This window comes from Vigna unguiculata, chromosome 5 (assembly GCF_037176805.1).
Source record: "Vigna unguiculata cultivar grain cowpea cultivar isolate G323 ecotype 2 chromosome 5, ASM3717680v1, whole genome shotgun sequence".
NCBI classification, from domain to species: Eukaryota; Viridiplantae; Streptophyta; class Magnoliopsida; order Fabales; family Fabaceae; genus Vigna; species Vigna unguiculata.
Genome location: NC_140796.1, coordinates 1,781,057 through 1,805,562, shown reverse-complemented (window position 1 = coordinate 1,805,562; position 24,506 = coordinate 1,781,057). Strand labels below are relative to the sequence as shown.

The following is a 24,506-nucleotide window of genomic DNA, read 5'->3' as shown; positions in this document are numbered from 1 at the left end:
TACCCCCTATAAATTTTCAACAAAAAAGAATCATTCTTTAACAAAAGAACATGTCTTTTTGGTTGGTTTATGCATTCAATAATGCATTCCCTTTTTGATTTGCAGAAGCTTCCCGGATACTTTCCTTCATGTGTTTTTGTTTATTGAAAAAGCATCTAACTTACCTTGATTGCAGAGTTTCCTGAATTGGGGTTGAGTATCATGGTAAAAGATTGGTGTTTTATCAAACTGAAATGAGTGATTTGGTGTTGTGATATCAGTTCGGATAAGGTGATGGTGTTGGTTTTAATTTGTGGAAAACTACAGGAAGCATGAGTGTCAGACTCTATGGAATTGCCATTATTGTAATAAATGATGGTTTTCTAAATTTTATGGCTATTCTTTTTTTTTTCTTGGATACAATAAATTGCTATTTTTATTCATGTACTGGAACAATTGTTTTTCTTTTGTACCTTAGGGTGACATAATTATGGTGTTGTCGTAGAGAGTTTAACATTTTTTGTTTAAATCCTCGGAGAAAACAACAAAAAAAACATGTTTTTGCTCAATTCCTCACCTACCCTAATCATTCATTTGATAACCTCATCCTCATGTGGTTGTAACTAAATACATTGACTAAAATGAATTGAAAATTGCATCTAAATTGCACCTACTTTGACCACTTAAATTAAATATGATACGGCTATCGTTAAAGGTGGATTCGCTGAAGACTAGTGGAGGCTCTGACTAATCCTCTAACTCAACTTATTTATCTAAATCACATTATTAATGGTTAATTAATCAATCTCATGCTCAATGAATAATAGAAAGAAAGCTTACGAGTTTTGTATGTGATGTTAGTGTGCTGTGACAGTAGAAAATATGAGGAGCCATCATCACCAAAAGTGATGTTGATGCATGAAACAGATCCATTATTTGGTGTTGTTTTCCACAATCTGCATAAAATGAAAATTCACCGTGAAATAGAGTGAAGTTGTGTGCTGGATGAGTTGTGATATCAGCGACATTTTTCCTGAATTAATGCATCCTAATTTTATGGAACTAGAAAGGAAATAAAAGATAGACAAATTTTGATTTTGTCTTGCTTCAGCAATAAAAAAAGGGACTAATAGTTAGTGTCCCATGATTGACTTGAAGATTAAACTTGCCAACTGGGCTAGGATATTAGGGGTCAAAGAATAACAATAGTTACTGAGAGAGAGAGTCCAATGAAGTTAATGCAGAGGCCAAAAAACAGAAATATAAGAAAGTTGTAATATGGAATGATATTATTTGAGGCATGGTGTTGCACCATGGAGATTCAAAAAGTGAAAAACTGAGGAGAGACAAACACTCCTTACAGAAGTACTTAGGCATGCCTAGTGTTTGAATTGATGCCAAAGCCACATTCCACCTACCTATACCTTGCCTAGACAAAAAGCTTCAACTTCAGAACACTCTCTTTTTGTCATGTCTGAACCTGCAGCATCATCCACTTTCAAACCTGTGCAAGTTTGAGTTGGAGTGAGAGTGACTCGAATCAACCAACATTTGCAGCAACATTTCACCCTGCTGAATTATTTTTCTAACTCATTCATGGCCACAGCTGAACCACTTCCTTATAGTTCAAGAAGAAGAGACGAGTCAGAGTTCAATTTGAGAGAATGGAACGTGAAAGCTCGAATCAGCCGTGAGAACACCAATTCCAGAAGGTACTCAGGATCTTACATGAGAAGCTTCAGAGAAGACACAAGGTCATTTAGATCAAACATAGCCATTTCCAGCACTGCTTCTTCACCCGGATACCCTTTAAAAGGTGCCTTTCTTTTCACTCCAATTCAAAGTAGTTCATGCTTTCAAATTTTTATCTCATTTTCACATCAAATTGTCCCGTTTGTTGCAGATGAAATAGACCCTTCAACATATTCTTTCACTACTGCTCTTAAAGGTACACTACAACTGAATCAACAATGATAATTAGCATAGCAGTTACATATTTTTCTGAATCAATTGAATTGGGATGGTTCATTGCAGCATTGCAAGCAAGAGCAGCCTATAACAGTTGGGAATGCTCATCCCCAGATGGGTTTGCTTTGAATTCCAAGTGGAATGAAGCAGAAAGGTATATATGCAACCCTCTCTCAGGGGAGGTACCATTGGAGTGTTTGTCTGCAAAAACTCTTAGTGGAAGATCTTTCAGAAACTCAGTAAGCAGAATTGCCATGTCTGCTCCTTTAGTTTATTCCTCCAAACACATTCCAACAAAGCCAGCAACTTACACTCAAGAAGAAGTGGCTCTTCAATTTCCTAATCCAGGTTCACACACTTAATTACCCAATCTTCTTCTTGATTTTTCCTTTTTTCTTCTTTCAAGAACAGTTAAAGTTCTGAATTCTACTTTGCCTCTGTATGCAGAGAAAAAGAAAGAGGGTATGACAAGAGACGTGGGTACTCAAAGCACACCTCCTTATCTCAGTTCAAGCAGTCCCAGCCCTACTTCAACTCCATCCATCATGGAGAGATCAAAACCTCAACCTGAAGACTCACCTAATTCAAATGCAAAAACAAAATCTGAGGAAGAGGTACTGTCACACATTTTTCACCGAATGTTCTTTTAATGAGTTCATCAGAAATTCAAAATCTTATACGTGTCCTAATTAAAACATCAAACACTTTAGATTCAGTTCATGTTTCCCTTTCTTTGGTCCTCATAAATGAATGCGCCTCATCAAACACTAGACAGTAGAAATTCCAAGTTTCAAAATACTGTAATTGTTTGGCAGAATGAAATTATTAAAACTAGAGTAAACAGTGTATGCATTAATAATATAAAGAGTTTTAATATATATTGTTGACTTTTATTATAAATATTTTAAAACTCATAACAATCATAACTTTTGATCAGCTAATGGTATAGATTTTTTACACATACTACATATATATTAAACTCTTAAACAATGTACAGAAGTGTCCAAAAATTCAGATACATGAGTCAGGTTCATTTAAGTTTTTTCAAAATTATTCAAAATGAATGGATAGAAAGAGAACAATATCCTGCGGTTTCCAAGATTAAAGAATCAAATCTGTTGTCTAGATTGTAACCTTCTAATGTGGGGCAGTGGTAGATATATTGTCTCTCAGTAGAATTTCATGTTTTAAGTGTATCTCTGGTTTTTGGCCCCTACTTACTTTCCCCCTAGTAAGCTGTTTTCTACTACACATTCAGTTGCACTTGTCTGTGTGGTTTTGGGAATCAAATTTCCTGTCATGAAACTGTTATCTTGGTTTCAACTTACAAGTGTCAAATTTTGCATCATATAGCTCTTCAATCCAACCTAGTTCTCCTTCTTGAATATGATTAAAACAATACAGTGTGGTTCTTTTTTAACCTATGTAGCTTTCCCTTGTCTCACATGTGAAGCCACATAAGACTCTGAGATTCAAAGTACATTGGTTTATGCGTGTTTGGTTCTACGTGAAACTGTCGTAGAATTGATTAAAATTGATTTTTTAACATAAAATAAATATGTGTTTGATTTTCAAAATCAACTAAAGAGTAAAATTTCATGTTGAATGATAAACTTTCTACGATGGAGAATGATACTGAACCAAAACCAAATACACCCTTTATCTCTGTGGGTACCTCAACAAATTGTCTACTCACTGTCATGCTATGTACCATTCATTAGGATCACACACATAAATGTAGAGAGTAATTTATATGACAAAAATAGCATCATAGAATAGTCACATTAATGGATAATGCAATGGTCTGAAACTATTGTACTAAGTGTGCTACATATGAGCAATTCTGCACTGTCAAATGATGTACCCAACAAAGTTGTTAGAGATTGAATCGTTTTCAAGCAAGCTGATTAGCAACAAGGAGTAAGTTAAGTTATCAGAAATAATGATTTTGTCCTTTTCTAATTCAAAAAATGTTACATCTCTTGCTTCAGTTTAAATTTATATGGATTTTATAATCATATAATTTGGCCTACCTCTTTCTTTGTCAGAATAAATTGTCGGTTCTTATCATCCAAACAAAATTGGCAGATTAGGTAGAAACAAGTGACAGCTGCATTAAAAGAATATTTTCTGTATTCCAACTTATCTTAAAACGAAATATACTGTATAAATACATTGGAGTTATTATATATGTATAAGATTGACTTACATATGTAGAGAGCACGTAAGAAAATTGATAAAGGAATATTTTGCACAAAGATGAAAGATAAAAGTGATGTTGATTAGTGTTTCCTAAAATAGAAACAGTGTGGGGTGAGTAATGGGATTGAGAAGCACATGATAGAAAGCATGACATTGATATGTGAGAGTGGAAATGCATGTGCAGGTGGAAGTGAAAGATGAAGAAATATGGGAGACAAAAGAAACAGAAAGAGAAAAGAAGGAATGGAGGAAGAGAGAGGAACAACTTTGCAAACAACAAAGTGGTTGCTTTTGGTGGATGAGAAAGAAAGAAAAGGCAGAGAGAGAAAGAGAAAGAGAAAGAAGGAATAACATGTTTCTCACTCACTTCAGAGGTACCAAAAGATAAAGAGCATCAAAATCTGATAAAGGGTGTAGTGGAACAATGCATGATGGTTAAGATTCTCTCTCACTCACTCAATTCACCAATTTTTGCAGTGCTTTGCTGAAAATAGAAAAGTTAAGAGCATTAATGCAAATTGCAATGGTCAAAAGCTTGTGGACTCTGCTGTGTGTGACTCTCTTTCTTTCTCTATCTGGTGGTCCATTTTTTTTTTTTTTATGTTTCTGATAAATATTAAGTAATATGATATGATATGTTGTGTTCTTGTGGTGAAATTTTGCTTGAATTCACGTGCATCTTTTGTTTCTGCATCTTGAATTCCTCTTCTTACAATTCAATTTTAAACAAGTTTCCACCATGGTTCACGCAAAATTTATGAAGGATAATAATATCAATAATATGATTAAATATTATATATAGATACCCTTTAAGAAATAAATATGAAAATATATATTTTTCAAATTTAGGATATATATCTTAAATATGGTTTTCTTCAAAACCATCATCCATTCACTTGTAACATGTCTATATTTTTTAATTCTTTTCTTGATTGAATGTACATGTGTAATTAACTATTAAAATTGTGCTAATATGAGTAATCTCTTTTTAAAGTAAAAATGTTAGATTTATCAATACCTTTCAAAGAAAGTATTTGTCTCTAAGAAAATAAATTGAACATAATAAACAAGTAGTTTGGGATATGAACATTTTGTAATGAAAAGAATCATGGTGGTGCTGAAAAGAGGATTTTTTTAAAAAAAAAAAATATATATATATATATATATATATATTTTTACTGTGGAAATGATAAAGACAAAAAAGACAAAATCAAAGAACAAACATAAAAGTTTACAAAATAATAAATTAGATATTTTTTTATTATCATATAGTACCAGAGAAATATCATGTGCCTGCCACAGTCTTCGAGACGAAAATAGTGTCGAATTTTGGACTGTTTGGCCCAAGGGACCTTCCTCAAATTAGGCTTGGTCCATTTTGAAAAATAATTAAATTAATATATATTTTGACAGTTTCAAAATTAATATATATTTTGAAAAATAATAATAAAATATTTATTCTAAGTTTAGTGTTTGTATGAATCTTTTTTAAAACTCAAATAATTAAAAAAATAATTTAGGTATAGGGTAGCTGTAAATATTTTTCATACAAAACTAATATGGTAAATTAATTTTTCTCTTACTTAAAATATGTGTAAACTGTATTTTTCTTAAACTTTTATTTAAAATTTTACACTTTTCTTTCTGAAAAGTCAGGGCACCGGTAGCAAATTAATTAAAACAAACTGTTAGATTAAGTTAATATAAAAATAAAATAAATTTTGATATCAAATTTTTATTAGAATTATATATATTTTCATTTTATCTATGTGCCTCTTTCCTTTTCTCTTTATATAAATAATATATTTATTTGTAAAATTACTCAGTAACTCGATATACATAGTTAGAGAGGACATACTTTTCCCTAAATTATTCTTTAAATACTTTCCTTCCTGTGTGTAAATATATATTTAAGATATGAAGTTAACAAAATACAAAAATATTAGTTTTTTTTCTTTAAATCCAGTAACAACTTATATATTTAAGTTGTATCAAATTAAAATATAATGTTTTTAAATTTACAGAGAGGAGGACTAAGTACAAGTTTTGTAATTATCCATTCAAACAGACGTTAAACGTCAAAGAAAATAATGAAATATTTTATTTCCTTTTAAACCATGTTCCTTTACAATGAGAAATGTTTTTCCTTGTTTTATGATTATTATTTTTCTTTTGATTTTCACGTATAAGTTTAAAAAAATATCTTGAAAAAAAGTTATTCTCCTAAGTAATTTTAAAAACTCAAAAAACTGTTTTTAGTTTATGACTTATACTTGAAGACAAACCTGTTATTACAAAGGAAATTTGCTATATAATCAAGTAATATTTGATATTCTCTTTCTAATATGTATTTCTGATATTCTTAAAATAAATACAATTTTAAGAGACTTATATCTAAATCAACGAAAAGCTTGTTAAATGAGAAATACAATTTATTAAATTTATAATTGTTTACTAAATTTTAGGTATGATATAATCTTTATTTATTTTTTATGTTTTAGCATACAACTAATAAAATTTTCTTTGTGATGATTTATCAATCTTTTTAGTCAAACGCACACGAATTTTTAAGAGGTAACTACTAACATTTTCAAAAGCACTATTTATTTTTTGCAAAAGAATTAAAAATATAATATATAATATTTTATTTACGTGTGATTTTATGACTTTAAATGAATTCCAAATCATCAAATCTTTAAAGGATTGTGTGAAGTAGTGTTCTGTGCCCAATTTTTAAATAGGAAAAAAAATTAATTTTGTTTGTCTAAATGTCTTAAAATGCAAGAACAAAGTGATTTTAATTTGTTTGAATAGCTGAAACGACATCGTTTCCATGGTCATATAAATACACAAGCCAATAGCCCCTCGTAGTCGCATTGCAAGTGTCGCGGAACCCAAATTCCTTCCGCCTTTGTCTTCAACTGCGTGAAGGAGAGGTACTGTTTCTGAATTTTTTTTCTTTCTTGTTGGTTTCTATGAGCTGTGAGCTGTTGTTTATTTCTTGTGGTTCTTCCATACAACTTTTGTTCTTAGAATGATAGAATATGTAATGGATTCGATTGCAGATTCGTTGTTTGTGAGGGACAGTAATGGAATACGGTTCAGTCTCTGACCCGAGTAAGTCCACGTTTTCTATCATAGATGAAGATCATACCTTGGCAAACACTGTCAGATTCACCTTAAATCAAGAGTAAGTCAAAGTGTTATGCCGATTCATGTCTCTAGGGTTCTTCTGTGTCTGATACACTAAGGAAACGAGAGAAGGGAAGAGCTATAAATTTCTTTTTCTCTGTGATAGACTAGTCAAACAGAGTCTTTGAGCCATTTAGGTTTAAGATTGATACTGCTTCTAATGGGCCTAAGTAGTGTGGCCCACTATCAGTGTCTAGGGTAAGAAATTAAATTGTGTTAGAAAAGAATTATATGTAGAAGAATAGAACAGTAAACACAAATAATAGTATCACCCGTCAAAATTTAGAACACAAGGAATAAGAATACTTATAATAACTAACATGAAAAAAAAATATAATAGATAAAAAGAGTTTAAAATGATCTCAATTGAAGTGTGTAATAATGCCACAACGCAGCGAATTGTAAGGAATTGAATAAAAAAACAAAAATGCAAAAGCTTTTGGCCGACAGAGTAAGAATTTAGTCAAATAGCATTTCTAAAACATAGGGAAGGGAGGTAATAAGTTTTTATCTTGAATAAAAAATGACTAAATAAAAATATTTTTACTTTAAATTATAATTGTAAAAATATTTGTTTGTTAGCGAGGTGTAACGTTGCAACTAGATGAGGATAAGATATTCATCCCAAACACTGAATTCTACACAGAACAAGGAATGAGAGACTGAATTTTGAAATGTCTGCCTAAATTCTCTTGAGAGCATCACACACTGAAGCCATAAACGGTTGCTTATCCATAGTAAATTTTGGGTCTGAAAAGTAGTCATGCACCTGAGTTTAAGTCGAAAAGTTCCTATTGATATTGATTTAGTGTCTTCATGCGGGCATGACTGATTAATCCATTTACATTTCTGTTAAATGTAGTTTGAAGGATTTTCACTTTAAGACCTCACATATAAAGTATTGTCTGTTTTATTTACCTGGCTTTTCCATAGATCTCTTTTTATGCCCAAGTTTCTCTCTTTTCTTCCTCGTCATTATCAGTGCAATATATGCTGATGAGGCAATGTGATTGTATTATGTTGTCTTGCAGCCCAAGAGTGGCATTTTGTGGGTACAGCATTCCTCATCCGTCAGAGAATCGTGTTAATATCAGAGTCCAGACAACAGGTAAGTAACAATGACTGATTTTCAAATTTGTTTCTGCAGCTATTACTTTTTATTTTGCATTAAAATCACCAGAGTTCTGTGTACTTAGTTACCATTTCATATTTTGTTAGACAACGTTGTATATTCTGCCGAGGTGCCATTTGTTGCTTTTGATAGATACGAAGTTGTGAAAGGGAGACGAACTTTTTTAAGCCAATTATTATCACCACACAAATTGTGATACTAAAATCTGTCTCGTTGCATTATATTCTCTCTTGAACGTAAAAGGTTTTTCTTTTCAAATTTGAAATATGAACACATTACAAGGTTTAGGCACTGCATCCATAAAAAAAAAGTAAACTAAACATCATACAAATTATACAAATTACTTTTCATTCCAATAGTAGATCATCCACAAATACGTTTTTCATGATGAGTATTTTCGCCCATAGGTGTATCTGTTTAGCATTTCTTGTATTTTTGTGTTGTAAAACTTGTCTCTTATAATTTATATATATAATTCAATATCACCGCATTGGTATCTTACTGTTGAATGTGTCTTTGTATAGGAGATCCAGCATCCGAGGTATTAAAAGATGCATGTCAAGATCTGATGCTTATGTGCCGCCATGTTAGGAGCACTTTTGATAAGGCAGTCAATGATTTTAAAAAGCAGCAAGGCTAGGATAAAATGGACACGCCGAGTTGTATACTGGCTATGGTTTCAATTTGTTTTATGTTGATTTTACTTTGCGTCATTGTTCTCCATAGTTGGGTATGTAATTGTTGGTAGTGAACTTATCTGCCAATCTTTTATTTTGCCCATGTAACAGATACACTAAAATATGATGAGCAGGAAAAGGTATGTACCAAAATAGTATTCGTAATCAGTTTTGGAATATACTTCAGAAAGCAAACTTCATTCCTGAAACTAGCTTGTTTGCTTTTCCTTTTTTTTGGAAAAACTTGAGTTCATATCCACGTCAAGGGAAAAGCTATATAGGATGTGGGAACCAATCAGACACTGAAATGGCAGCCTTAGTTTTGAAAATTTTACTTCAGATATGCTTAGTTTCATAACCTCGTATACACAAAGGTAAAGCAGTGAATTTAAGAATAGAACATGCTCATAATTATGCGAATAGAATCAGATGCCTAAAACTTTCTTCATTATCATTCATTCATACTACTCAAAGGTAGGAAACATCATAATTTAGCAAAAGAAAGTATTTGTTACACACAAGGGTTTAGATCTAACATGATCACTGCTATTGTATATTTGTACATTCAAAGAGGTAGCAAATGATTGTTATGAGATATAAGAACTCTGTGGATAACCATTAGAGAAATGGGGTTGATAGTGTATTCCAATCATCAACAATACACATTACTCTACCATCAGCAGTTTCTTACACAGTGATTTGTATCTCTGGAAGTTGTTAAACGGTGGACATTTTGTTTTGTACGAACGTTGTGGATGAGTATTTTTAGTCAAATAAAGTTATATTTAATTAATTTGTTTAGTTGTATCATAATGATAACGATTTTCCATTTTAACCTTTTTTGTGAACTATTTTCCTGTTACAGAGTTTGCAAACATAAATCATAGTCAACCCCTAATTTGCTCAACTTAGTAAGAAATTGGAGTTTTTGTTTTTGATTTGGTCGTGTTTCCGTTATTTTCTGCATGCCAAAGCTTATTCTGATTCTAACAACCATATTCACGTCACACTCTCCAATCATAATGCCAATCTCATCACCCAAACAACCCTTCCTCGTAATCATCACAATCACTATCTTCTTCTTACAGAGCCCAGGTCCAGTCCCAATCATCGCTCGAGATGCCCACGTCATCAATTTCCGATCATCGAATCTCTACCCGGAATCCCTCGCATGGGATCCCATCATGCAGCACTTCCTCCTCGGGTCCCTCCGACAACGGGTCATAACCGCCGTCTCGGACTCCGGCATTGTCGAAACCTACATCTCCGACACGGACCTTCCCGAAGATGTCTCCATCCTCGGCCTTGCCGTCGATACCCCGCGCAACCGCCTCCTCGCCGTCGTGCACTCGTACCCTCCCCTCCCTCCGTTCAACGCCCTCGCCGCCTACGACCTCCAGTCCCGCCGCCGCCTCTTCCTCAGTCCCCTCCCCTCCGAAGGCCTCGACGCCGCCAACGATGTCGCTGTCGATTACAGTGGCAACGCCTTTGTCACCAACTCCGGTGGAAACTTCATCTGGAAGGTCACCGCCGACGGTTCCGCCTCGATCTTCTCCAGATCGCCGAAGTACTTGGAGGAGACAAACAATCCGGCGGACGACGACGGCTCACCTCATGATTACCTAGGGTTGAACGGAATCGCTTACGTGAACAAGGGTTACCTCTTAGTGGTGCAATCGAGCACCGGGAAGGTTTTCAAGGTGGACGCGGAAGACGGGACGGCGAGGAAGGTGTTGGTAAAAGAGGAGCTGGTGGGCGCTGAAGACATCGCGGTGAGGAGTGACGGGGTGGCGGCAGTGGTGGCACCGATGAAGAAGCTGTGGTTGTTGAAGAGCATGGATAGTTGGTCGGAGGGAGCGGTGTTCGACAAGGTGGAGGTGAATGTGCGGCGGTTTCCGACGTCGGTGGTGGTGGGACATAAAGACAGGGTGTATGTGTTGTACGGACACGTGGATGAAGGGAAGATGGGGGATTCGGGAAGAGAGAGTTTTGGGATTGCTGAGTTGCGATCCAAGGGTGAAGACGAGAGTGTTTGGATCTTCGTACTTATTGGTTTGGGCTGCGTTTATTTTTTCTTTTGGAAGTACCAAATGGCTCGCCTTGTCAGGAAGATGACCAAGGTCAATTGACTCTCACCTCTTCTTAATTGCCTCATTGCACTTTTCAAATTTCATTTTTCCAAACACTTTCTTATGTCTGTTCTTCAATTCAACCCCACATTTTGTGTATAACAAAATTGTTGTTATTGTTTTTTCTCCACAGATAAAATCAAATGTAAATCTAACAAGATTTGAAAGTACACATGATCACCCAATACCAAATCCCTTTATTTTTTTTCAATTCTCTATCTCTGAAAACTTCATTAATGTCGTTACATTTTTTTTCCCTGAACAGCATTAATGTTAAGTCAATATTCCGCTTGCATGGTAAATATGCACTTTACGATTGATTTTACAATTGATAATTAACATGCACTGTGCCATCATCGGAAATTGCCTTTGTCTATTTCCTTGTGAGCCTTGTACGGCTTTACATATTAACAGGTACAAAAAACTGAATTTCTCTGGTTACTTCAAATCTACGAAATCCCTTTTTCTATCACTACATTCGTCTCCTTAGAATCTACTTGTTTAACTTCGATAAAATAACCCCAAAGTGTTTTTTCAAGAAGCACATGGGTTGAATTTAACTTCGTTAAAATAACCCCAAAGAGTTTTTTTACAAGAAATCCATAAAAAATTAGCCCAGGCTACCTTGAGATACATTCTTAATTGTTTCATAACAAAATCCAACTAGACCGATTTGAAGTTCTTATTCATATGGGAGAGTTGGCATGAAAATCCAAAAACGAACAATAATAACAGCGGATGACTTTTGAAGCAATCATGACGAAAATAAAATTATATTATCTTTATAAAAATTAACACAATGAAACATGATGAAAACTCAAAATTACTTGATGCTCAGATAGAATACCCAAAAACCATGCACCTTACATCAAAAGTCTACAACTGAATCAGATACTCTTTCAGCAATGTCTTAATCAACTAACAACAGAAAATAAAAGCATGCAACTCCAATACTACTTTATTGTTCCCCAGGGAGTGTCTTGATGATATCAGAATCACCTGAATAAACCATAACAAAACAGTATTAGAAAAAAAAAAAACATCAAGATCAGTTTCTAATATATGATTAAAATAAGAAAGATGGCATCGCATACCAGGATCAATAATGCTGAGACAGCACACTCTGTAATATTTGCCGCATGCAGTTCCCAAATCAACATTGTCTATAAAACAAAAATATTTTTTGTTAATGAGAAAGATCCACACCGAATCCTGAAAAGCGTCACAAGACATTTTCTACCAAATACCATAACATGGAACTGCTAAAAACTCATCGAATGCATCAACAAATAAAATTAGAACCCTATCGATTTTGCAGCAATTTATACATCAGAAAAGATCTGTAAGTGTAACTAACATCAAGATGTGCGAACTATATAACAGTTGGTTTCCAAAATACAGGGATATAAAACAAGAACTACTACAAAACAAAATTGAATGCATATTATTGAAGAGAATTAATAGTTAGATGGTTAAAATACTATCCTACTACAATGAAACAACTATTTTGGTTATAATGCAATATAAAACCAAATTGAATGCATATTATTGAAGAAAATTAATAGTTAGATGGCTAAAAACCTACTATAATGAAACCACTGCTCAGTTTATAATGCAAGAATATCCATGGCTCGTACTCAATGTTTATTCCTCTATAACATAGAAATTATAACAGACATCACATTAGAATGCTGCCAAATGCTAACTTGAAATCTGAAGAAAATAATAGATGAAAAATAGCACACAAATACATAATAAAAATCACATTCAATAGTCAGTTGAACATAAAAACAATACCATAAATTAAATACAATAAGATTCTAAACCCATTGAAATAAAAATAGTTCTGGAAGAATAGATTACCTAAACTAACATAAAACAGAAACTTGTAATTTTCCACCTATCACTGAATCATGCCAACACAAAGGGGATATTAGATTGAGAACTTACTCCCATTGTAGTGATGGACTCCAACCTTTGCTAACATAGCATAGTATTCTATCTCTGACTTCCTCAAAGGAGGGCAGTTGTTGGCAATGATAATCAGTTTTCCTGAAACGAATTCAACAACATTTAGTTATCGTTTAATAAACGTACCACCAAAACATCGACAAAAAGACATAATCAACACTACGTAAAACAAAACACCAAATTAACAGAGAAGAGATCATCGAATCTGTCAAATAATTAAATTAACAAACAAGATTTTTAAAACAGAAGCACACAGCCACCTATTTTGAAATAAGATCATAAAACTTAATTGACACTTCCATTAACACTGAGGTTACACGTAATGGTATGAAAAAATAAATAAAGAAATAGCCAAAAACGAAAACTTAGAATGACAAAAGTGTGCAAAAGGGACACCTTTGGAGCTCCTGAGCGACTTGAGAACGGTCTTGTAACCAAGGGTGTACTTGCCACTCTTCATCACAAGAGCGAGCCTGTTGTTGATGCTCTCATGGGTCTTCTTCTGCATTTTGCGAATTGGAAACAACATAACATAGTTCCATTAAAATCGACTTGGAATTTTAACTAAGAACAGATCAAGAACGTTAATTGCAGAGAAGGAAAGAGAGCTCACGGTCTTCTTGGCGGCAACCATTGTTGCAGTATGGAGAAAGGAAGCAGAATCCCTAAACGGAGGAAACGGCGACTGAGAAGCTGTGAGGTCTGGTAACTAGGGTTTGATATAGTGTACTTATTCATCCTCCATTGGATTGGGCCTTTTGTTAATTAGGAATAATGGGCCTCACCAATTTGTCGTCAACGAGGCCCATATATTACTGGATCTGTTTTGATAGAAGTTTTTCATACTCCTTTCACTAATAATAACATTACTATGAATAAAATTGGAATATTTTAAGTTGTCACCAATTTAGCATTAAAAAAATATTTCTGTTTTTTTTTAAATTATAATTTATAAATATTGATGCTCTTTGATTTTTTATTTATTTATTATAAATAGCCTGCACTTTGATTGTTATTTATTTTTTTCGAGTAAAAAGCAACTTGGAAAAGTGTAAACATGGCTGTGAAAAGTTGAAAAGATATGAAGGATGAAAATGAAATAAAAAATTACAGATTAGATGAATTTTCAAATATAATGTTTTGAGACTACCTAAACAAGTTAAACTTTGATACTCTTTAAGATATCACGAAGTTAAGTATATAACCCTCGCATGTGAAAAAATGGGCGAAATAATCTTTAAAATTATTATGTAATTAAAATATGTAATACGATTTTTTTTTTAAATCTGTTTGACTTTTCGAATAATTATGTGACTTAATTTAACTTATAATATAATTTTATGAGATTATATAAATCAAATTTAGAGGTTTCATTTCAATATCTAAATCGTTTCTCACATAATACGTCCCCAAAAATTATATCATTGACGAGTAGAAAGCAAAGTATTGATAAAAAAACATTATATTCTCCTTATACATGAATAAAAAAAATAGGAAATAAAAAGTAGACAAATTGCTGAATTTCAGTTTTGCTGAGTTAAGTTTTTACAAGGCTATGGAAGTGGGGGTGTGAGAAGAGAAAAGAGGAGGTGGCAACATCAATAGAATAAGTGCCGAAATGGAAAAACTCAAGGCCCATATATCTTGGCCATTTTAGATCCTTTGTGCTGTGCAAGAAACGGCGGCAGAAAGGTGCGGAAGAAGAAGAAATGGAGAACGTGGAATTCGAGGCTTCGGAGATTGAATACGTTAGCTATGGCGGCGAGCATCACCTTCCTCTGATAATGAACCTGGTGGATCAAGAGCTCAGCGAACCTTACTCCATCTTCACGTACCGTTACTTCGTCTATCTATGGCCTCAGCTTTCTTTCCTGGTTTCTCAACTTCTCATTTTTTTTTTCAATTTTCGTTAATTCAATTGCTGTAAAACTTGTGGGTTTTCCTTATGTTGATTTGCTTTCTGCATGTGCTTGGTTTTAGGCGTTCCACAAGGGTAAATGCGTGGGCACGGTGGTATGTAAGATGGGGGAACACCGCAACACTTTCAGAGGCTACATTGCCATGCTGGTTGTCATCAAACCTTATAGAGGAAGAGGCATTGGTAGTTCTTATTCTATGTTGTCTTTTTTTTTTCTTTAATTTATCTGTGAAAGAAGTGAAAAATATTAAATTTTGACGTGATTTTTCTTATTTCTTTTAATGGAAAATTCATAATATGAAGATACTAGGACCTTGGCCACGTTTAGTCGAAAATAGGTACTAAGAATAATTTTTTTATGATTTCTTCCAAAAAGCACTTCTCAATCTAGGATAACGAATTTATGAGTTTAATACACGTGTCCAATTTGTTCAGTGGTTGATTTTTTTGTGTTAATTTCCTGTTTTGTGATGTTATTATTGGATATTGTTATAATGTTAAGTGTTTTTGTGATGTTATTATTGGATATTGTTATAGTGTTAAGTGTTGTGATGTTACTAAATGCTAATGTTTGGGTTTTTCGTTTTTGCTTAATTTTTCTGCAGCTACAGAGCTTGTTACTAGGTCTATCAAGGTGATGATGGAATCAGGTTGTGAAGAGGTATATGTGTGTATTAATGTTACCATGTGTAAACAATAGAAGTACACTGGATGATTTGGGAATGACGGTTATGCGTTTATTATACACTTCATGTGCATTTGTATGATGGTTGCATCTTAGTTAATGTTTTGGTGTTCTGGTCCAAAAATGATTATCATGTAGATGGGATGAAAATGGTGAACTCCCAAATATGATTCACACTTATTTTATTCCTTTACCTGGGAAGCAGAGAATTAGTTTTTTCCTTTCATTGTTTATCACACTTTTATTCATTTTATTTTAATTTTTTTACCTTTAATCTTATGAATATAGAAACTAAATTCTGGATAGAATTCAGCTTAAAGGAATGAAAATACAGCCCCAAAATGCTATAGGATCGTGCACTCTCCTCCGCAGGCCAAAGTCACCTTTACTACCCAATGTACTCATACCCTCTCATGTCCTGGCCTATTCCCTAAATGAGTTCTCTCATTATTTTTCATATTATTCACCATTTTTTTCCTCTCAGTCTCCTTTGTCATCTGTCCCTGTCTTCTGTTAAACACTTCACTTTTCCAATCAAATTCTTCACTACTTATCTTCCTTCAAATTTCATCCTGGCCCCCTTTTCTCGTCTTCTCATAAACACCGAAAGGTCCATTTTTCCATTTCTTCATTTCCTTCCGTATGTGCATTCCAATGGTTCATCATCTTACAGCCAGCCTATGGTTTCATGTCTTTTATCAGGAAGTTTCACTATGATATATTATTACAAATAGAGAAAATGTAGAAAAAATTGTTAGGAAATTGAAATTGGAACCAAGATTTTTAGGGTGAGTTATTGTATAATTTGGCTGACTTTGATGTTGTTTTACTAGAAAAAAGAAAATCAATGTATCATTAGCGTTGTAATATTAGTGCAGGACATGCCAATAAATTGGTTGCATATAAAAATATCAAAATCTTTTATCATATTGCAGTTTATTCATGCAGGCATGCACCTCTTTAAATACTAGTATAATGCTCAAATACAACACTAAAACTGTGTGCTGATTTAATATGTTTGAGTATTTAGTCAGAGAGAAAGATTGAGTACCAAATATTCAACTTTACTTTCTCCTATATACAAATGGAAAGATGTTTGTTTAACCTTCAGTTTCTAAAGTTGAATAGCAATGAGAACACGTCCATGTTATGGATATGTCCCTGCATTTCTTGATTCTCCATTTTCTATAATTAAACTAGGATTGTGATAATACACGTGCATCTTTTCGGTTTTCCTCTAAAACATCAGTTCTGTTTTTGTCTCTTTCATTTTGTTTGTTAAAAGCACCCTTTGGAATGATATATTTTTTCCCCTCATTCTTCTATTAGCCTTGTGCTTAAATTTTTTCATGTTTTTCCTTGTTGAATGCTGACAGCTTGTTAAGAGATAAATTCATTTTGAAGAAACTAATCCTACTGCCATTATAGATTTTGATTCTTATCATGTAGTGGAAAAACAGTATAGCCAGAGTTATATTGAATATCATACATCTGTATTCGTAGTAGCTTAAGCCTAAGTTGTTTAGAATTTGACCTTAGGGCCAAACTTAATGGTTAAATTCACATTCTTTGTCATTATATGTATAGGTTACATTGGAAGCGGAAGTGACAAATAAAGGAGCACTGGCACTGTATGGTCGCCTTGGCTTTATCAGAGCTAAACGGCTCTTTCACTATTATTTGAATGGTGTTGATGCTTTCCGTTTGAAACTTTTATTTCCCCGCTCAGAGTTGCACCCATCTTCCTTTGATGGCAGATAAATATGAGAGCCACATGCAAAGTGACCAAGGTGATACACCATTTAAATAATTATTTTGTTCTGTATTTGAGGAAACAGTTTGGGAATATATTTGTAAAATTAACCATGCATATAAATTCTAGTATAATTTTTTTTTTGTTGTATAACTCCTTCATTTGAAATGACTATATAGGAAAAACATCATGTACTTTGATATATTAATGTTCAGGTTTTTTTCTTTTGGGATGAAAAGCACAATGACTTCTATCGATATGAAAGGTCATGTTCAAGTTTTGAATGGAACTTGTTCAACACATATTGGGAGAATAAACATAGGCTTTGTACCCTGTATATCAGAGAGGAATTATTTCCTTTCTCTTTAGTTTTTAAAATGTCTGTCTTGTCACGACTTCTTTAGAAATCGGAAAAGTGATTAATAGGAATTTTAAAACTTTTTGCGAATAAATGTTTATTATGTAAGTATTTGTATAATGGGGCACCATGCATTTTTGTTTCAGCAAACTCTCATGGTTAAAAACCACCATCAGTAATCACTACCACCTAAAATATCATAACACTAAAAAACTAGATTGGTCTTCATCATGACACATTTTTGTATCAGAGTTCATGATTCATGTATGCACACAACAATCTACATCAGATAATCCCACTCGGCCATTAATGAGACTCGAGTACCTTAGATTTTTGGTTCAGAATTTATTCCTTTTTAGACAAGTTATGAGTTATTCCGTGGTGCTATGCGATTTCCAAAACTAAAAAATGATGGAATGGGAAAAGATAAGAAAATGGTAACTGGTCTAGTAATGAGGATAAGTGTGTATTTTATATTAATGGTGCTACTGAAACAGTCCTTAGTAATATCAAATTACATCATCTAATATTTATTAATTCCAATCAATTACATGACAAACTGCAATGAGTTATAATTATTTTTTCATATTATCCTTAATATTAAATACTAGGTCCCAAACAATATTATATGTAGTAATTGATTCTATTGATATTATCTTTAACACATTTAAAATCAGAATATTAATGTCATTTGTGTAGGAACAATCGAGGTTGCAAACACAAACTTGTTCTATAAGAGTATCGAAACTATTGTTTTTCTTAATCATTGACTTGGGTATTGAAACTTTTGTTTTTTAATCGAGGAGATTTGTTTTTATATATTCAATAATTTTATAATTTTATATTATTTAAGAGTCGAGATTAAAAATAATTTAAATTTATTTTTTTCTTTCAACTTTTTGAATATCAAAACAAATAATATTTTAAATGTGTCGATTAATTTTAACAAGAGAAATAAAAATAAGGTTTCAAATGCAAATCCTCATTTTCCTTAAACATCAACTAATGGATTTCTTTTGATATGCTAAATAATTTTGCATCATTTAAGAGTCTTTCAAAATAATATATTAAATGTGTCAATTAACTCTATCAATATCATATTAACACATTTAAAATAAACACACACACACACACACATATATATATATATATATATATATATATATATATATATATATATATATATATATATATATATATTATACACTCTATTATGAAAAAAGAGAGTAGATTTTAAGGGTTAAGTTATCTAATCAGAATTTTGAACAAAATAAATAAATAATTTATAAAATTGTAGTATTATTCTATAATCATAATTTTATATTAATAACTCGCATCTTGTTAAATATGATTAGAGAACATTATATAATGTTTTCTTAGTAAAAATGTATTCAAGTTTTATAAATAAAAAATCTAATTAAAAATATTTTATATAGCATAAAGCAGTAAAATTACCAAGAAAAATTAGTTATCTAGGTCAACATTCAATACACTATATTATAATATAGTAGAAAAACATTTTCAACTAATAATAAATGAAGATTAAAGTAATCAATTTTAGCACACATGGGGATATAAAACATTTATAGATTTTGATGATAATGAATTGTTGTTGGAGAGAATAATAAAGTGGTAATTAGGGATGTCCGGGCGAGTACAGTATGGGTAATAGCTCCTTTGTAGCCTATTTGTTGAATAAATATATGTCTTATATCCATATCTATGCAAGTATCAACATATTTTTTTTAATATCGATGGATATTCACGGTACTCGCGGTTATTTACAAAAGAAAATTTTAATATTTAACAATATATTTCAACCATAAATTGAAATAAAAATACAATGCTTAACATTTATAAGTTTCAAACAAAGTAGAAATAATCTATTTAAATATTGTTGAATGACAGTTTGCAAAGAAATAGAGAATTTTTAAAACCAATTGATAAAATTTAAGATTAATGTGTTAATGTTTTAGTCGTATTTTTTTAATTTTTTATTTAAATTGTAGTATAGCAGATATGAGTATCTATAAGTACGAATACTATGATATATATATATATATATATATATATATATATATATACCCACCTATTAAGATGTGGATTTAAAGAATACTCGTATCCGTTATTTACAGTTATCCACTTACGATATTCATTTTATACTCGTTACATAATAGCATATACAGATTTTTCTTACTTATGGTGATAATAATTGGTAGGTGACACGTCAGACATCCAAATACTTAAAGTAAAGCAATAATCATCGAACTTTCTATAGGAAGCATGCCTCATGGGACATCATTTGTTTTCCCCAAATTTAATCTATTTCAATTTCCTCTTCTGTACTTCTCATCGCATGCAGAATGAACAGGTCAAAAAGCTTCTTCAATCAAAATCATTCATTTCACCTTTTTTTCCCTTTCTCTTTTCTTTAACTTCGCCAAACATCGCCACTTCCGTCTAACCCAAACTTCATAATATACTATTGCTATTTGCAGACTTATGTTCAACGCCAACCCAAACTTTTTACACTTTTTCTTTCTCTTTCATTTTTTTATATTACAGATCTTTCATTATAAAAAATAAGGTTAATTTACGGAAAGATGAATAACTGTATTATATATATAAATAAATAACACTATAACAACTCCTATTAACACGGCTATTGAAATTCTATAAAGACGACTTCAAAATCGTCATTGTTAACGTCGTCGTTAAAAGTAACTTATAATAACGATGGTTTAAATTACCGTCGTCAATGTTATAGTATTTCAGGACGCTTCAAAAGTTGTCGTTGAAATTGTTTTTTTTTTCAAACTAGAATTATATCTCTTTGATAATAATGACGACGATTTTGGTATTATCCTGTCAATAAAGATATGTTGACATGTTTTACAAATGTAATGACTAAAAATAAAACAAATTTACCTCTAAACAATCTTCACCTTATTAAAAATTCTTAAATTTGTATCTTACACCATGCATGTAATTACTTACTAATAAGTACTTTCTTAGTCACACTTCACTTCAGAAGTTCAAAGATTTTAGGCTAAGAATATATGTGGTTGAAGAAAGGAAGAAAATGGGACAAATTGAAGAAGAATTTTGACATTAAGCCACGACCCTTTTTCTTCTTAGATTTTTTTTTCTCTTGACGGTTGCTAATGTTTTGTCTTTGGTTGGGAGATACTTGAGTCATTGAATTTGATAGGAATGATTGCTTAAACGAGTCGTTTATCTTAACAAAAATATGAGTATCTATCAATCGATAAATATAAAGCTAAATTTCAATACATAAAAAAGTGTTCACCTAACGTCTTCCTGATTGGTGAATAATCGGAGAAAAATCTGAAAAAAATAAGTAAAATATGATCTGTTTAAATAATTATTTTTGTCTCACTTTGATCGATTAAAGCAAATCACTAAAAACTTTCCAAAAAAAAAAAAGTGATCAACACGGAACAGATAGCATTATCCATAATTGAATTTGAAATTAAATGTGGGATCCATGTCTTGTGCAAGTGCAAGCTCAAAGAAAGATACTCAATCCTTCACTCTTTTCTGCAGCAACACTAACAAAGGTAAATATTCTACTAGTGAAGCTTTATAATCGCTTTTGTCGAGATTCTGAAGCCACGTTTGGATCAAAGCTCATGCAAATTTAAATTTCCAACTACAAATTTTGATGTCCAAAGCGATGGTTACACATCTCAAAAATCTTGATATTTCGAAAAATTGTGGACAACTAATTCCGATGGATAAGGATAATGATATTTTGACTCACTTTTAATTCACTACTTCGATCACCTCTATATCTTAACGATGTAATGATCTAAAGATGATTGAAATGATGAGTTAAAAATAGATTAAAAAAAGTGAATCAAAATATCATTATCTATGAGGTAAATATTGCAACTGCAATGTTGTGAATACAAATTAATCAAGACTTTCAAAAGCATGCTACTGGCCTGAATGACCATGTCCCTGTTCATCAAATTGTTGTTGGTGGTTGTAGAAGTAGGATGCTTGAGAAGAGGTTGAAGAAAAAGTGGTGGAGAATTGAGAGCTGAAAGGATCTTGTTGTTGCTGCTGCTGATGTTGCTGATGTTGTTGTTGATTGTTGAAAAGATGGGATGTGTAGTAAGGAAACTGTGCATCATCGCTTGAAAGAATCTGAGCGTATTGAAGCAGGTTTGGGAAAAGTTGGTGGCCATGTTGATCGTGTGTGGAAAATGAGGGTGGAACAGCAACATCATGAGCAGAAGAAACAGCGTTGGAAGTTGCATGGGAGGGAAAAGTGTTCGTGTTTGATGAAGATTCATGGTTTTGGTGCATAAAAGAAACATTGTGATGAACTCTTTCGGGGAAATTAAGCTTTGCTTTTGTGCCTTTGAACTTGAGTGCTGCTCTGTCATATGCAAGTGCTGCATCTTCTGCGGTTTCGAAGGTTCCTAACCACACTCTTGCTGCTTTTTTTGGGTCACGGATTTCTGCTGCCCATTTCCCCCATGGTCTCTGTCTCACTCCTCTGTAGTGTGCCTTCTTTGTCACTCCTTCATTACCAACACACACGAATTAATCACAGATTCAATGTTTCATTCACTAGAATTCGAATTCAAGTGTGAATCTAAGTCCTATATTGAATAAAAATTAGAAAATTAAACATTATTCAAGAACAGAGACTCATAAATTTATTGTCTTAAAATTTTTACATAAAAATAATGTTGTATATGTTGAATTCATCTTTTATTGATATTGTATCTTCTCGTAACTTGATTAAATTTATCTAAAATGAATAGAAGTTTATAAAGTTTATTTATTAAGAAAAAAAGTAGGTTAAAGAAGGTTGGAATATATTTATTTTATTTAAAAGATATTTTCTCTTTCAGGAAAAAAAATGATAACAAGCAAACTAATCAACATCTTGAGAATTATAAGGAGAAGATATATTAAGACATTTTGTTGTATAAAATAAATTTAAGTTCTTATATCATGGTAAGAAGAAGCTCAGACTTAACCTAATCTAACCTATTAAGAATAAGTTAGTGGTGAGAAGATATAGACTTTAGGTTAAAACCCTATAAAGAGGCATTGTAGACCAAAAAAGGGAGTTTCAAATTTATTTAGTTGCTATTTATTTCTACAAGGCTGAATCTGGAAACAGAACGTGCAAATTATAAATGTGGTGGAACCATTTCGAAACACAATGTCTTATAATAATGTAATTGATTATAAAAGAATGAAAGTGCTTCTGTCTTAACTTAAAAAAAAAAAAAGAGACCATATCAAATGGTTAATGCAAATACCGATGTAACAATGTTAAGGTAGGTAAGGTAGGTGTAGATTTTATGTTCCCCACTGCATAAAACTTGTCAAACTCTGCAGATATTCAATATTAAAGTATTTGTAATTTGATATCATAATTTAAAACGAAATTCAAATTAAAAATTATTGTTATAAAGTTTTAAAAAGTTCTAAGAATTATGCATGCAATATATATGTGTGACGTATGAATGTTGGGAACAGAAGTATGATATGTATTTTATTCTGTTACGTGAAGAAGTTCGTATGTTTAGTTCTTTGTTGATGTGTGGTTTTGGGCATTGGTCAAAGATGAGATAAGAAGAAAGAAGAAAAACCACGACAACTTGATAGAAGACACACGCATGCATTGAATTTCTGTGTTTACTAAGTTGTCCACATGCCACTTATGCTAACATTGTCATTCCCAGTTTCCATTTTTCTCATTGTGTGCTGTTTTAGTTTTTATTTATTTATTTATTTATTTAAATGAGATTTTCAATATTTCCATCAAAATAAATAAAACTATGACATTCTTTCATGAAAAACTAACCTGTTTTTTTCAAAATACACGAGAGATCAGATCACAGATCGTTGTATAAAGTTATACTTATTTGAATTTAACAACAATAGATCAGAATACACCAAAACAAATGGATTCTACCTTTACTTTGGTTTTTTGACTGAAAACAGATTCATTCTGCATATGCACCATTTCCATTCATCGGAATTTAAAGACGCAGAAAAATGATGAATTGAAAGAAGATAAGAAAGGTAGCAAACCTTTATCTGAAGAAGGTTGAGGTTGAGGTTGAGGTTGAGGTTGATCTTTGGTGTCGAAGTTTGAGAAAGGAAAAGAGGTTGATTGTGACATAGGAGGGTTCCGATTTGAAGTTCCCATAACTTGAGAAAGAGCTGAAACCATTGCAGACATGTCAGTTTCTGAAGACCAAGTCGCATAAGCATCGAATTCTTGTACTGTGTCCTCTTTCTCTTCCTCCTTTGATGTTTCTGAAGATAGTGGTAGTTTTCCATGCCTTCTTGGATCCACTTTTAGGTTGCTTCTCTATGCTCTTTTGTGTTCTTAGATGTGATCTTCTTCTGCTCGTGTCAATGCTGCTATATAATAACCCTCTTATACTTAAATATATATTTCTTTTTTTCCATAGTAATCATTCACTCTCATTTCAATTTTTATCTAAAAGTGTTTTCTAACCCACGTTATGTTATTATAATATTAA

The 24,506-nt window shown here is 32.3% G+C and overlaps 6 protein-coding genes across 7 annotated transcripts; 4 read left to right on the top strand and 2 right to left on the bottom strand.

Moving 5' to 3' along the window:
* Window positions 1-1,193: 1,193 nt before the first annotated feature.
* LOC114183778 (uncharacterized) lies at window positions 1,194-4,806 on the top strand. 2 transcript variants are annotated; one of them, XM_028070909.2, is made up of 6 exons: window positions 1,194-1,795; window positions 1,883-1,927; window positions 2,014-2,295; window positions 2,395-2,561; window positions 4,334-4,523; window positions 4,627-4,806. In XM_028070909.2, the coding sequence occupies exons 1-6, from the start codon at window positions 1,576-1,578 to the stop codon at window positions 4,635-4,637; spliced, it is 915 nt and encodes a 304-aa protein (XP_027926710.2). In that variant the 5' UTR covers window positions 1,194-1,575; the 3' UTR covers window positions 4,638-4,806. The 2 variants fall into 2 exon arrangements, with proteins under 2 accessions (XP_027926710.2, XP_027926709.2); XM_028070908.2 differs by having other exon boundaries at window positions 1,200-1,795; window positions 4,334-4,806.
* Window positions 4,807-6,940: 2,134 nt separating this feature from the next.
* LOC114184304 (uncharacterized) lies at window positions 6,941-9,359 on the top strand. Its single transcript, XM_028071599.2, has 4 exons — window positions 6,941-7,085; window positions 7,215-7,339; window positions 8,373-8,449; window positions 8,998-9,359. Exons 2-4 carry the CDS (start codon window positions 7,239-7,241, stop codon window positions 9,111-9,113), a joined length of 294 nt encoding a protein of 97 aa, XP_027927400.1. The 5' UTR covers window positions 6,941-7,085; window positions 7,215-7,238; the 3' UTR covers window positions 9,114-9,359.
* A 615-nt stretch (window positions 9,360-9,974) lies between these two features.
* LOC114184301 (uncharacterized) lies at window positions 9,975-11,497 on the top strand. The gene has a single exon (XM_028071596.2). The coding sequence runs from the start codon at window positions 10,116-10,118 to the stop codon at window positions 11,277-11,279; it is 1,164 nt and encodes a 387-aa protein (XP_027927397.2). The 5' UTR covers window positions 9,975-10,115; the 3' UTR covers window positions 11,280-11,497.
* Window positions 11,498-12,036: 539 nt separating this feature from the next.
* LOC114184303 (large ribosomal subunit protein eL30) lies at window positions 12,037-14,012 on the bottom strand. The gene is made up of 5 exons (XM_028071598.2): window positions 13,864-14,012; window positions 13,647-13,752; window positions 13,230-13,331; window positions 12,374-12,442; window positions 12,037-12,278 (listed from the first exon to the last, which is right to left on the bottom strand). The coding sequence occupies exons 1-5, from the start codon at window positions 13,882-13,884 to the stop codon at window positions 12,238-12,240; spliced, it is 339 nt and encodes a 112-aa protein (XP_027927399.1). The 5' UTR covers window positions 13,885-14,012; the 3' UTR covers window positions 12,037-12,237.
* Window positions 14,013-14,906: 894 nt separating this feature from the next.
* Window positions 14,907-17,844, top strand: ATMAK3 (Acyl-CoA N-acyltransferases (NAT) superfamily protein). The gene is given in 5 exon segments (XM_028071597.2): window positions 14,907-15,124; window positions 15,231-15,351; window positions 15,774-15,829; window positions 17,441-17,592; window positions 17,594-17,844. Coding segments are annotated over 5 exon segments (564 nt in total). The 5' UTR covers window positions 14,907-14,959; the 3' UTR covers window positions 17,664-17,844.
* A 3,568-nt stretch (window positions 17,845-21,412) lies between these two features.
* On the bottom strand, window positions 21,413-24,384 carry LOC114185501 (ethylene-responsive transcription factor ERF113). The gene is made up of 2 exons (XM_028073254.2): window positions 24,049-24,384; window positions 21,413-22,517 (listed from the first exon to the last, which is right to left on the bottom strand). The coding sequence occupies exons 1-2, from the start codon at window positions 24,197-24,199 to the stop codon at window positions 21,925-21,927; spliced, it is 744 nt and encodes a 247-aa protein (XP_027929055.2). The 5' UTR covers window positions 24,200-24,384; the 3' UTR covers window positions 21,413-21,924.
* Window positions 24,385-24,506: the final 122 nt, after the last annotated feature.